General features: G+C 43.4%; 1 protein-coding gene across 2 annotated transcripts in view; it reads left to right on the forward strand.

Annotated features, from left to right (window-relative positions):
- ZCCHC17 (zinc finger CCHC-type containing 17) overlaps positions 1–13875 on the forward strand; it is a 262713-nt gene that overhangs the window by 34730 nt on the left and 214108 nt on the right. For both annotated transcript variants that reach the window (XM_069623041.1, XM_069623042.1), the window contains exon 2: positions 11074–11228. In XM_069623041.1, the coding sequence (XP_069479142.1) occupies positions 11187–11228 (42 nt within the window). In that variant the 5' untranslated portion in view covers positions 11074–11186. The remainder of the gene's footprint in view (positions 1–11073; positions 11229–13875) is intronic.

Raw genomic sequence — 13875 nt, forward strand, 5'->3', positions numbered from 1 at the left:
TAGTTTTTTTATACCATTATCTTTGATGCTGAACGTTTTAGTAAAAAATTATGCAAAGCAATTGTTTCAGAGTCTTGACAGAATTGGAAAGCTTTTTTTTACAAATGATTTATCACTAGTATTGAAATACCAAGCTGGTGTTTGTTATTCTCCAAAGTGTTTTATCTTTAGCTGTTTATTAGCACTGTTAATGTTGCTCTTTTGACAATCCACTGTGGAGATCATAATGTACTAGTCGACTTACTTAGTAGGCCAGTGGTTTGATTGAATGTCGCCCTGTCTCACTTCTTGGTTTTACCTCTTATCCTGCACATAAATACCCAGCAAAGACTAGTAACCGTGGGAATTGGGTCATCCTGATTTTCATTTTTTTGTTTCTCAAAACCAGGAGTTTTTAATGTTTTTCAGGTCTTTACGTTTGATTACCTTTACCTGTGTTAAGAGATTCCTTTGGTTGGCCGTATCACTGCTCAGTAGGAAGTAATATACACTTATGGTAGTTTCATCTGTGCTAAACCACCAATATTTCAGACTATTTTGCCAACATTCAAGGTACAATTTAAAATCACAGCAGTAGGTCCTGCAGAATTGTCAACTCTTATTGCTCACGGCCCGCTTAAGCATTTGGGAATTACTCCTCATTTAAAAATTCTGAAAATGTTCCATTGTATCTGCTGATTCCTTGTGTTTCTCAAGATCTAGTTAGTGCATGATCCATATAGATGGAAGGCTCTTTACTGCCAAATTAGCAGCTGCCAAAATCTTGAAGATCTCTTCATTGTAGTAGATAGTCAATTGCCTAAGTTTCACTGCCACAGTTGACAACTTTATTACGTGAAAGAACTGATAACCTCTATAGTTGGATATTTCTTCAAAAGACTGTGCCCCTAGATGGTTAGTAGCCCATTATATCTGGCTAGATATTTGTTTGCCTATAAGCATCTCGTTCATATGGATAGAGGAGGCTTCTATTACATTTAGCCTTCATTGCTATGACTGATGATGTAAATACAAGTTGCACAAGTACACGGATGAATCTTTTGAAAAAGTATTTTTTTCATTTCTTTAAAAGGGACATCTTTTATCTATTTCTGTAGTGTGCTGAAGCGGGGGGGGGGTCCCCTTCATTCATAATGCCCGTGACCTTATGGGAGCTCATTTTCTAATTTGGAAGCTGTGAGCCGTTACGTTTGCACAGCAACAGAAACGGCTCTCGCGGCCAGATCTTTGTCATTTGCACTGTGGAGTGCAAATGTAAAGGGAAAAAGCCGGCGTACAAGCTTATATGCCGCCTTTTGCCCTTCACAATGCTTTGTGCAGTGCAGAGTGAGTAAACGCTGCCTGGCATGCCAGGTAGCGTTTATTTTTCATTGCACCAATATGCACAATCATAAAGTAGTCGGGCTCCATAGGGGTCCCCCAGCATTTGTGCCGGCATGAAAATGCATGCCGGCGCAAAATTCTGGAGCATTTGAATGGCATTGAGGAAGAAAGGAAGTGGAAACGTAAGTTGCGTTCCGACGCTCCTCTCTGCCATGCAAATTAATGAAAATGAACCGTGGCGTCAATGGAAGACGTAAAAGTCTTACACAAGGCTTTTGCACCTTCCATTGACATTACAGTTCAATTGAACATGAGCTCCAGAGTCATTTTTTCCAAACATCTCAGTGTTTCAAAGCATGTAGTAAACGGATCGTCACATATAGGAAAAGAAAGAAAGAAAGGATATGAACACATGCATATGCTATGATACCCGAATTTTAAAAACAAGACATGTAATACTCCTCACCTACCACTAGATTTCAGCCTATGCAAAGCATGTGAATCCAAGCAGATACACGCATCAGAAAGACGATTACAGGTATGTAATATTTGTCTTAAACATGTTTAGTTGACCATGTAACAGAAGCAACTATGAATTTAAATGTGCATTATTGCAAGAATTGCCACTTGCACTGAACTGGATTCAATAAATGCATTTTTATTTCACGTAGAATTTAATTTTCAAATTAATTTTAATAGTAATATGAAACATTTCATCTTCATCCACATTAATACTTCATTTCCAAATATACAATGGACATTGGATATTTTTGAAGGTGTCTGAGAGATAGAATAAGATGAATAAGAAGTGGTATCTTTGTCCAGTGTGGGGGTCTAGGAGTAAGAAGCGGACACACGAGTGGCATATTAACCACAAAATAAGGGAGTAGTCGGATGGAATCCTAACTAGCCCTATCTTAAGAGGGGTTTCCCTGCCTCAACAAACTAGCTAATGATACTGTCTGTGTCAGAATGTCCAAAGCAAAGTTCGCCGTCCTGTGTCCAAATCCTAACCCCGTCCCTCACAATCTAAACTTAACATAAGGTGAAAGGGTGAAATGTCTCTTGACTGCCGACCTGCAGTTATCTCCCCAAACCCTTTTGTGGTTACCAGTGGGTTAGCCTTTTCCCTTTGCGGCTAGATTGGTGAACCCACACATGTGAGATACCGGTTTCATTGGGACACCTGTGGGAACGCGGGAAGGTATGACATCTGTTGTTGGCTGTGTGTTTCGGTGGTTGAGCAGAGTGAAATGTCTGGAAATTGTGTTTTTTACCCCCAAATTTGGACATTGCCGGGGGTTCTGGGTAGTAGATTCTGGGCCGATTTGCGCAAGTCAGACTTCTGTGGATTCCCACGGGTGTCGTCCTTTCAGAAATGCATGGGGTTCCCTGTTTTCCTTGCTGGCTTCGACACCCTAGGCCCAAATCTGTAGGTTGCCCACATGAACAAAATGGGCCGTGGCTAAAGGCTTGGGGTCACCAGTGGATTACCCTTTTCCTTTTGCGCCCACGGTAGGTGCACCCACATATGCGAGGTACCGTTTTCATCGGGACACGTGTGGGGACGCGGGAAGGTAGGCCATGTGTTGTTGGCAGTGTTTTTCGGTGGGTGGTCAGAGCGAAATGTCTGAGAATTGTCTTAATTTCCAGCCAATTTCAGAGACATTTCCCTGTGACCACTCACCGAAACACGTCACCAACAACAGATGTCATACCTTCTCGCATTCCCACAGTGTCCCTACGAAAACGGTACCTCACATGTGTGGGTGCACCTACCTGGGGCGCAAAAGGAAAAGGGTAAGCCGCTGGTAACTCCAAGCCTTTCGCCACAGCCCATTTTGTTCATGTGGGCAACCTACAGATTTGGGCCTAGGGTTTCGAAGCCAGCAAGGAAAACAGGGAAAACCATGCATTTCCCAAAAGATGACACCCGTGGGAATCCACAGAGGGATGCTTCCTGTCAGACTGACTGGAGCCTTCCTAGGTGTTGTGGGTACACCCTGGGGGTGGGACCTGTGTGAATGGAGTTGAGTCAACCATTGTGGGTGTCTGGTTGTGTGACACAATGAATGAGACAGCCCTAACTGAAATTGACATGAATGCAGTGTAGTGTGCTGAAAGGCTGGTACTTGCCCCAACCCACATCTTTGTTATGGGTGTCTGGGTGGAGTTAATGGCCCAAATGCCTGTGAACCTGATATGCTGCCTGCCTGCATGAATGCCCTTTTGTGTGATTGGCTGATTGAGCCTGGCGCCAGAGAGAATGAGGGACGGATGTGTATATCTGGGGACCTCTCACTTACCAATTTGTTCAGAAGCTGAAGCTGAAGCAAGAAGAAGCTGTTCCTTGCAGCCCAGCTGGAAGAGAAGTCAAGTCTGCTGCTGCATTTCTTCAATATAATCCGAAAGCTGTTGTGTCTCCCAAGGACCCCTCCCCGAGCTACGAGGGACCATCGTGCAAAGCTAGCTACGAGGGACCATCGTGCAAAGCTGCAATTCTTCATCGAAGTATCCTGGAAGCCAATCCTGTGTGCCTGCCGCCCAGAGAAGGGGTTTACGAAGTCCAGAAGAGGAGTGCCAGACATCTCATGCAAGAGAAGTCCATTGGTGTCGCCCAGGGTCAGGAGGTGCTTTTCGTGACTGCTGGAAGCCGTTGCAGTCTACCGCCTAGAAGAGGGGGTCCCCTGGCATATTGCTACTGGACACCCATAGCTGCAAAAGTTCCAATCTGTCTAAGAAAATTTGAAAGGACAACCTTGCCGTCATCCCTGACCACTTTTGCCTGCCAGAGAGAGCCCAGAGTCATTGGGTGCAGTGGAATGTCTACCAGTGGGTTTCACACCCAAGAAGCTAACAAAGATGTCCCGAGGGTCCAGATTTGGTGAGGGTCCGAGGTCCACTTCAGTGGTCGAGTCCAGGTTGCCAGAAGCCGTCCAGAGGTCTGTGCTGCGGCTGCAGCAACGAAGAACCGAAAGTCGGAAAACCGCGATATTCTGAAACCCGACACCAAAAGTGACCTATGCACCCGTCGCTGCCATCATTGAAAGATCCTAGGGGTCTTACTTTCATCTGCCAAGCCTTTAAGGAGAGCACGCAAGTTTTATCTTTGCAGGACTTCTACAGTTGGTGAAATCGTCGACCAAAGAAGAGCACCGCAAAAAGTAAAACTTCAAAAAGACTTTGGTTCCTTTTTATTCTCTGACTCCGCATCCCAGTGGCTCCTTCTTCCAAAAGTGGTCCATCCTCAGAGGGAATCTTCGAGTAAAGCCAAGAAACTTTGCATGCCAAGGCACCAAAGGTACCGTGACAAGGAAGAGCATCTTCTAGCCTCATGAATTATCCAGGGGTCCCACAGTCGAGTTGGATCTTGTTCTCCTGTCGCCTCTCAGGTACTTTGGGGTGGTATAACCTTTTAGAAGAAAGCACAAGGTTATTGAACATTATTGAACTGGGCTGTAAAATACAACATAAGTTACTCCCTAACATTTCCCTTACAGGTTGCCCATGTGGGGGTGATCCTCACTCAGAATTACTTGTCTAGTCTAAAGAAAGCATTCTGCCACTGTTCATACCAAACCTGCCTTTCTCTCCTATTCTATGCTGTTACACCTAACTTAAGAATCCACCTGCATATTTAAAACTGTCTGCAGTTAGTGCATCTATTACTGGATTTAAGTAATGTGTGGTACCACATAGAGTGTATATATTTGCCGTTCAATGAATACGTATTCCAAGCACAAAGTGTTATTATTTATATGTGTATGTATTCCTGAACCCTTATATTATATAAAGAAGCTGTGTTATCACCTAACATAGTGTGTGGAGGTTCCTTTGTGGGGGCTTTGGGGAAATATTGTACTTAAGAACCTGCCTGCATCACCTCGTGAAAGGTTAAGCCTGACTCTTGGTCCATACTACCAAATTGAGAGCCTTGCTGGGGTGTTCTGTGCCTTTACCATACCACATATGGGACAGAAATAAAGATACCCCCTCCAGTCCTTACACTTATCTTGCGGGAGAAGAAGCTATTGATTGGTATTGCCATTTCCTGTGGATTGCAATATTGCAGGGTCTGGCAGTGGAAACTCTGCTCTTGTTGGATGGTAACCTGATGATTGTTGTGTGAAGTTTGCTTTGGCTTTGATGATGAGGGTCCCACATGCTGATCTTCATTTTCTTAGTATAAAGAGCTGTGCTTTGGGGGATTTTCTCCAGAACGTTTCTTGTCTACGTATGGTGCTCTTGCAGTATGTGCGTTTAGGTGTATACCAAGGTGTAGAGGCCTTTTTTATTTATTTTGCCGAGATGTCAGTGGTGCGTGGGTGTTGGTCTCAGTTATGGTGAGGTTTTGGTGAGCTGTGCTGGGCATTTGTTTTTTGAGAGGTCAGATGAGGAGACCAAGGTGGTAGTTTTCTAGTGCATAGGGGGGTGGGGAGGGGTATTAGTTGATTTGGGTTGGCCAGTTGGGAAAACAGTATGTTATGTATGCCTGCTATACACGTTGCAAGACTGGTGGCCGATGTGAGACATTTGATGAATGTTAGGCAGTGAATTCCAGATATAGTGTGTTTCCTTTGTGAGTTTGTTCCTTGACGAGGTGCATGATGTACATGGTGTCGAGCACTTAGAGTAGAGCCTGTGATTTTCTTGGTGGCCCTGGCTTCTGGGCAGGATGAGGTCTGAGCGGAAGATGTTAATTAATTTTGTTGTTGATGGTGGCTGTTGTAGCAAGGTTGGTAATTCTATTCAGAGAGGCCTTGTTGGTGTGAGGTGATCAGTAGATCTAGTGTAAGGTTGCTGTCTGGGCATGGGCATAGGTGGACTGGTTATTAATCAGTTCTGGCGTTCGCCTGATTGGCCGCCAGCATTAAAGTTCCAGTGGTGTCTTTCTGTGTGTGGTCACTACCCTCCCCCCTCAAGCCACAAGCATCGTCAACAGAGAAAATAAAATTAAAAGGCACGCTTTTGCATAGCTAAAGGGCTTGTGAAACTCTGTTAGACACCTCCCTCCTGCGGTCATCGGGATGAACCAGAGTCCTCTGCCTCTAAATGCTCCATGTTCCCATGCCGGATAGATAGCTCGCATCACTAGCTGCATGTTGCTTAGATCCTGCTGATAACATGTTTGAATCCAGGAAGGGCCAAATCATGTTTCTTCTGATGGTGAGAAAATATGTCATATTAAAATATCTAAATGAAGAAAAATAGTGCAAGAACATCAATCCATGTACTGCTTAGGAGCACAGAAGCGTTAACAATGTTATGTCTGCAGAGGAATAGTTGAACATTTTTCCAACGGGCTAGATGGTGGCCTTTTGTGCCTGGGCTGCTGGTGGCCTCCCTGTACACCCCTGGGCATGGGCGAGTCCGAATTGGCAGATGTTTGGACAGTTTTTCTAAAGTCCAACTAAGGGCTTCATAAAACCATGCATCCTAGGCAGCACATAAGCTCCACTCTTAGTATAAGATTGTACCACCTGACAATGTGATAGCATGGACATAGCAGCCAGGCTTATCTTATGAGGGAGAGAGGGCTGTAGCTTGGTACAAAGAAATTGTAGCATATATGTGGTCCAAAGAAACACTGAAGCACTATGCATTGTACAAATAAATGGTTTATTTAAATACAAGTAGACCAAGGTAATTCTTGGGTAAGTACTATAACATCATATGAACACAATCATAAAAACCAACTCCATACCTATGGAATGCAAACCAAGTTATAACCTAATTTAGAGAAGCAAGTCAAGGTAAGTCAAACTGAAGGTTGTACATTCAGGATAGTAATATACTATTCTTGGGGAATAACGGCAGGATCGATATACTTTTAAAATACAGTCAGTATTTCAAGGGTAGTTGACCCGGTCAGTCTTGCAGTGACACTCAGTTATGAAATCACATTTAAAAAATTAGCCCTTTTAAAAGTATACGCCTTGCAACATTACTTTTTAGAACTCAGTTAAGAGCTAGTAAATCAAGTAATAGACTTTCTGGAAGGCCTCAAACTAATCAATGATAAATATGAACACTCTTAACTATTTTAGAATGCACTAAGAAAATAAGGGAAAGCAAACCCCAATTATGCTTTAAGAAAGAAACTGTATTTCAAGGTAAGTAGGTGACCTATTGGTACCTACCTACCCCTATCTAATAGCTAGTTATACCAAGTAGACTTTTAAGAAGTGTATGATACAGTTTCTAAGATAAGTAAGAACTTTATGAAACTAAGTAAGGACTTATGAAACTATTTTAGAATGGTACCAAAGCAATTCAGGGAAGCACAACCCAGGGTTACAAGTTTAGAAGAGCAGCAGCCAATCAAGGTAAGACAGACCAGGGAAAGCAAAACCTAATGTTACACTTTAGGAAAGACACAATGGGCCTTATTACAAGGTTGGCGGTAAGCCGCAACACCGAATCTGGTGCCTGGCTTCCCAGTGCCACGAAGACATTATAAGTCCCTTCAGCGCGGGGAGTCAGGCACTGGATTTTGCAAATCCACATTTCCATGGAGTCCCATAGGACAGGGCTCCATGGGAATGGGGACTCGGAAGCACCGGCACTGTTGCTAACGGTGCCGGTGTTTCCGTGTCGGCTCTGCCTACTGGCCCTGATGCGCCTGCCAGTGTCAAACCTGCCTGTTGCAGCGGCACTGGCAGGCAGACTCGTAGTGTGCTGGTCCAAAACAAGGGTGCCAGTGAGCTTACCAGCACCCTTGTTTCCAGACCGCCACACTTGTAATCAGGCCCAATGTATTTCAAGGTAGGTAAACCCTATTGGTGTGCTTTTACACTCATTTAGTTAAGAATACTAAAACAGTACCAACACTTATCACTTTTCAGAAGTGGGGGGAAACCCCATTCAAAATACTTGTACACTTTTTAGAGGGGCAGAATGCAACTCAAAGGTAAGCATAAGCTCCATGACACTTTGTAACTTGTTCTTTCACAGAGATGCAGTAACCACATTAACTTCTTTAGTAAATAAGTACTTTTACACTTGCTATACTTTTGAAGGCAGAATCCTTTTGTTATCCAGTCCGTCCCTCCCTAGTCTATTGCATGAGCTCTCTCGGAGGCAGAAGGGGGACCCTAATGGTCAAGGTGCCAGCTGTAGGCAGGTTGAGACAAGGCTCAGTTGCAGGAAAGTCAAAGGCCCATAGGAGATCTTCTTAAACAAGCAAGCATTCACTTTCAGAGCTAGTTAGTGTTCAGGGACTTCACAGTGTGCTCCCTGTATGTGTTCCAGCATTAGACCTGCGCAAGTGGCGTGGGCAAACTCACAACCACAGGAATATCCCACTCAGCCTCAAAGAATGCACACCAGATTTAAGGTAAGTATTACCCAAGCTGACACAGTACCTTAGGGGAAAAGAAGAGCTTCGGAGGGGATGCCTTCAGAATGCAGCAGCACAGGACCCGGTCCCTGGATTCTTGGTCTGGAGTCGAAAGAACTGGACACTGAATGGCAACTTGTAGCAGCAGTCGTCAGAGGAGGCTTCCAGCAAAGGGCACTTCACGGATTCTCGCGCGCTATGGTTTTGGTGCTTTTTACAGCAGCCAGATGAAGAACGAATATCGCCGGTAGGGTTCTTTTCACTCTCTCGGTCCTGCACTCTGATGAGGGGACTTCAGAAATTTGAATCGTGTCTCTGGTGGTCCAGCAGGTGTTCACCAAAGTTTTAGCTGGATTCGGACTTTGGAGGACCATGCACGGCACTCGGGCTCAAAGTCCAAGGGTATAGGTGGTTTGCAGCCCAGCAAGGTCGCAGCATGCCGTGGGATGGTTCATAATGCAGGTCATCTTTAGACTAGTGGATCTCACCAGCCTATGGGTAGGACCCATCACATTTGGGACCCCCAGGTCGATTGGATGGAAGGGTTGCATCAGGCTCTGGTTGCACAGCAGGCTCCCCGGTCGCTGGAAATCGCTACAGATGTCTTTTCATCATCTTTCTGTTCGGATTCAGCTCCAGTAATGAACTTGTCAGCAGCTTCCAGGTTTGGAGTATTTATCAGAAACTTAAGCACAATTTCTGCAATCTCTCCCTGCCGTTTACAGAAAGGGGCTGCCTGGCTGTCCAATAAGGACAGCCAGCCCCCTCTTCCCCCCCCATTGGGACTTTGTTCCTTTCAGGCAAGGTAAAAGACAAAGGTCTGCAGAGTTTTGGACTCCTCCCTTGCTTCCTGTCTTCTCAGACACTCTGGAGCCTGGATGTGGAATACAAAGGATTCCCGCCGAAGACAAAACTTCCACTGAGGTCGTTCCCACCTGGAATGGCAGGGGAAGACCTCAGAAACAACAAGCAAACGAGATATGCTGAAAAAAGGAGCCCACAATTCTAGCAGAATGATGGCCATATTGTGCATTAGCGGGGCTGATTTATGGCCCCGCTGTGCATTACCGGGGCTGATTTAACAGCCTGCGAGTAATAAGACTAAAAACTCACTACGGTAAAACCACTGCACCAGCCATTCAATTAAACCTGAAAATGTAGCAAAAACTTTACCAAGTAAGAAAGGTGATACATGGTATCCCCCTAGCACACCACATAGGTGGGGTGTGCTGGCTCACTATGTAAAATGTAAAGGGGGAACAGTAGTTCACCCAAGAAATAATAAGAGAATTAAAAAGGAAGCCACTACATTTAAAATGCTTTGTGCTGCCATACTACATTGCAAAGTTATAGGAAACTATAACTCCAATCATAACTATGGAGAGACATAAAAAGGTCACCCATAACAGAGTAAAAGACTAGGTGAGCGGGGAAAAAGATTCCCACTCACCTAGGGTCAAGATAAAACAATTACCAAGTCCAAGCAAAAAAGTTCTGTATTCAACACAGGTCAGGAAGATATCATAAATATGAAAATATTGCCTAACAGCAGATGAGTAGTTTTATATGTGGGGTTTTGTGTGCTCCTGGACGGTGCATGTCCATGAGGTCTTGTGGTTGACTGCAAGCCTGCTGCCATTCTTCCATTTGTCATCCTTGTGGTGGATGGTCGCAGCCTTTCGAAATTAGGACACAGAAGATGTGTGTGTTGAGCTATGTCTTTGTGATGAAATGTGTGTTTAGGCTGCAATTGGAAATTTGGTCAGGAATGCCTGCTGCGTGTAGTATTGTGGAATGAGCATTTATGAACATGTGGTTGCCTAGGTGTTTTGGAGGGCTAGTGTGGGTGGTGATGAGTGGTATGTGGACAAGCTTTTGTGCTGATGTACCTAGGAGTCGGTTTCTGACTGGATGTTAATTTGGTTGCCAATGTGATGCAGGGAGTATGGCGCAATGCAAATGCTGCTGGTTTACTTATGTTGCATTTTCAGGGATTTTTACCTTTTTCGGGTCATAGTGAGATCAAACAGGAAATGCCCTTAGCTTAGCCAGCCCTTTACATGTAAACATGCAAACAAAAGCCTGTCTATAATACTTTTCAAATGTCATTTCTTTGAAGAATGTGTGGGGTGTGGGTAACTTTTCAAAAAAACGAAATGAAAAATGTAGACCATAGCGACTCTTTAGTATCTTTTGTTAATAGTTTTCTGGGCTTGATGCTACTCCTGTCTCCATTCCTAAACAATATTCATGGGATAACTTTGAAGGAAAAAGTCTGTCCTCTTATGTCATCTCCCCCTCCTTTATTACTACCATCACCTGATGAAAACTGTGGTCTGCTGTGTGTAAGTGTGATTTCTGTCTCCTCACCGGTGAACACATTTAATATATGACTTTTTACTTTTTAACAGTGGGGGATTTTGGTTGTCGGAGTGCTGCATGGTGTAACAAAGGGAATATCGAGTAAGGATTTTATGAAAAAGCCAGGATCTGTCTTTGATATCTCTATGCGAGGCCAGCGAACATGGACCCATCACCTGAACTCTACGATATCTTCCAGGGAGAGGTAAACGGTTCATCTGTGTGTGATGCTGTACAATCTGTTTCCTGTCACAACTTTAATGGATAAAACACCCACATAATAATGGAGTCAGAACCTATGCTGCTTGTAAGCACCCCACCATGAGAGAGCACTCCAGAATCGAAGCTCAACAAAGTTGTGCTTAAATTGACATCTGCTCAAAAAATGCACGCTTAAACCTTCTGTTTCTGCCTTCCCTCTAGAAATATTCAGGGCTGAAGGAAACATGGTGTGGTGTTAAACAAAATATACTGAAATAATTTGTCCAGAGGTTGTTTTTTAATTTTTAAAGGTATCAAAAATTGTATTTGAGATACATTATTTTCCAAAAATGAATTGATCATTAATTAATACACACATTAAATTACATTAACATTGCAGGTGAGCATAAGACACCAGATAATAAAAACCTAACATCACCGTCATTCATCAACAGTCAAACCATCATTTGCAACTCAAATCAATCAGCCTCATTCACTCAAAGTAAAAAGATTTGGACTAACACTTTTAGTACAATGCATATGTGGTAGCATTTCATAAATTAGCCCTACATGGTCTTAAATATTTCACTTTATCCACATGGAATGTGTATCAGCACAACCATTAACCAGAAATGTGCTCTATTCCACGGAGTGGGTATGTTCAACAAAGAATGATAAATCCCATCCCCGGATGTTCTTCTCTACCGGTTTCGACGTTTTGTGAAATAATTGGAATAACGTCTTCGTCAGGAGAAACAATTGATACAATATTACCACTGTAAAAAACACAAAGATACACCAATTATATGTAGGAATCTACTGCCTATACTGGCTGGCTCAAGCTACCAACATGCAATTGTTTATCTCATTAGTTAAATTTAAAATACACAAAAGACACCATGTGGTGGCAACTCCCAAGGTGTCCCTGTTGTTCCAAAGTGTCTAAAAAGGTTTGTGAAACCCTAAACCAAATCAGACCACTGTGTCTCAAGTGGAATTACACCACCACCATGTGAGGAACCAGCGACAAAAGCCCAACACAAAGGTCAAGGGACCAGACTAACCTGACTCCCAATGTCATATGCTCTAAATGGTCAAAACCCGTTAGGTGTGACTCAAGGAAAATCAACCGAATTTCAAGAATCTGAAATGACATGTTGAACATCATAAATTGAAGAGCCATAAATTCAATGCTGCCTGAGGGCATTGAAGAAAGCCAATGCACTAAAGTGTAAGTGACCCACCACTCACCTCGGGAAAGAACTGAAATTATTCCAGTATTCAAACAACTGTTGCCGATGTTGGTGTTGACTCAGCACAAGTAAATTAGGTTTCAATTGAGTCTGGCCGGAAGCGAAAACAGGAGGGGGAGGTTGGTTAACTCAATGTAATGGGGTCATACCATTGTTCTTTATGAGACCCTGTGTTCACTCAAAAATGCTAAGGTAGTTGTAAATAGCACTTTTGAGTAATCTATGTTCACATTTAAGTAGGTTAGGTTTGACAAGTGTAATTATTTGGTCCTTATGCTAACAATCCCCACGTTATGCCATTAAACCTTGCTGACGTCCACGTTTATGTTCGGGGAAGGGCATCCAAGTTCTATTTAGAAAATGTATTATCCCTTTGACTAAAAATGCCATTGACCTCAATAGCACTGTTTTTAAGAGTGAACACCAACGTTTCCATTAGAACGCCCATTTCGCGTTAACGTAAAGTACATTACGTGAATACGGGCACACATGTTAAACCTTGCAAACGTCCACGTTTATGTTGGGGGAAGAGCGTGCAAGTTCTATTTAGAAAATGTATTATCCCTTTGACTAAAAATGCTATTGACCTCAATAGCACTGTTTTTAAGAGTGAACACCCACATTTGCATTGGAAAGCCCATTTCGCGTTAACATAAAGTACATTACATGAGTACGAGCACACATGTTACAGCAGGGAGCGAGTACTGCTGAGGTTGCTCGAATAAAATCCCGAAAACTTGCACGCTTAAAAAATTTATGAATATTTACATTGCGTGAATACGGGCACACACGTTACAGCAGGAAGCGTGTACTGCTAAGGTTGCTCGAATGAAACCCAGAAAGCTTGCGCTATTGAACATGGTATTTACATTGCTTTAGTGCGTGTACTTACAGTTGAAGCCTGCTAAAGGTGGCCGTACGCGCTGCCAAAAGCATGTTCGAATCCAAGTCTGTCGTTGTGTCGGCAGTCACTTGCATAAATCGGCACCAAAGTCTCATCACGGAGTTTCCCAAGTTCTGTCGCGGTGGGCGAATTGTATTTGAACATTAAATGCGTGACGTTTAAAGGAGGCTCCCTCAGTGGTCATGTGATCACTGGGGAAGCCCGTTACGTGATTTGCAACCATACAGTTCTTAAAGGGGCGGTGTGGAAGGGGCACCGCGTTTCGAAAAAGCAGCTTTTTTTTTTTAGTTACGTGCATTAATGAAGAAAAACTCCAATTGAAACCCAAAACTGTTGGGGAACCATAGGCTGTAATAATGTTTAGCTGGAACACTGTTGGTGTTGAAGTCACAAATACTGTGTATTATTAAGGCACATGAAGAAAAGTTTTTGGTAATTATTAATGATTTTTACTAAACCAATAGAGATCATAATTGGCTGCAACAAAATTGTAG

This window comes from Ambystoma mexicanum, chromosome 11 (assembly GCF_040938575.1).
Source record: "Ambystoma mexicanum isolate Mex_15411 chromosome 11, UKY_AmexF1_1, whole genome shotgun sequence".
Classification (NCBI taxonomy): Eukaryota; Metazoa; Chordata; class Amphibia; order Caudata; family Ambystomatidae; genus Ambystoma; species Ambystoma mexicanum.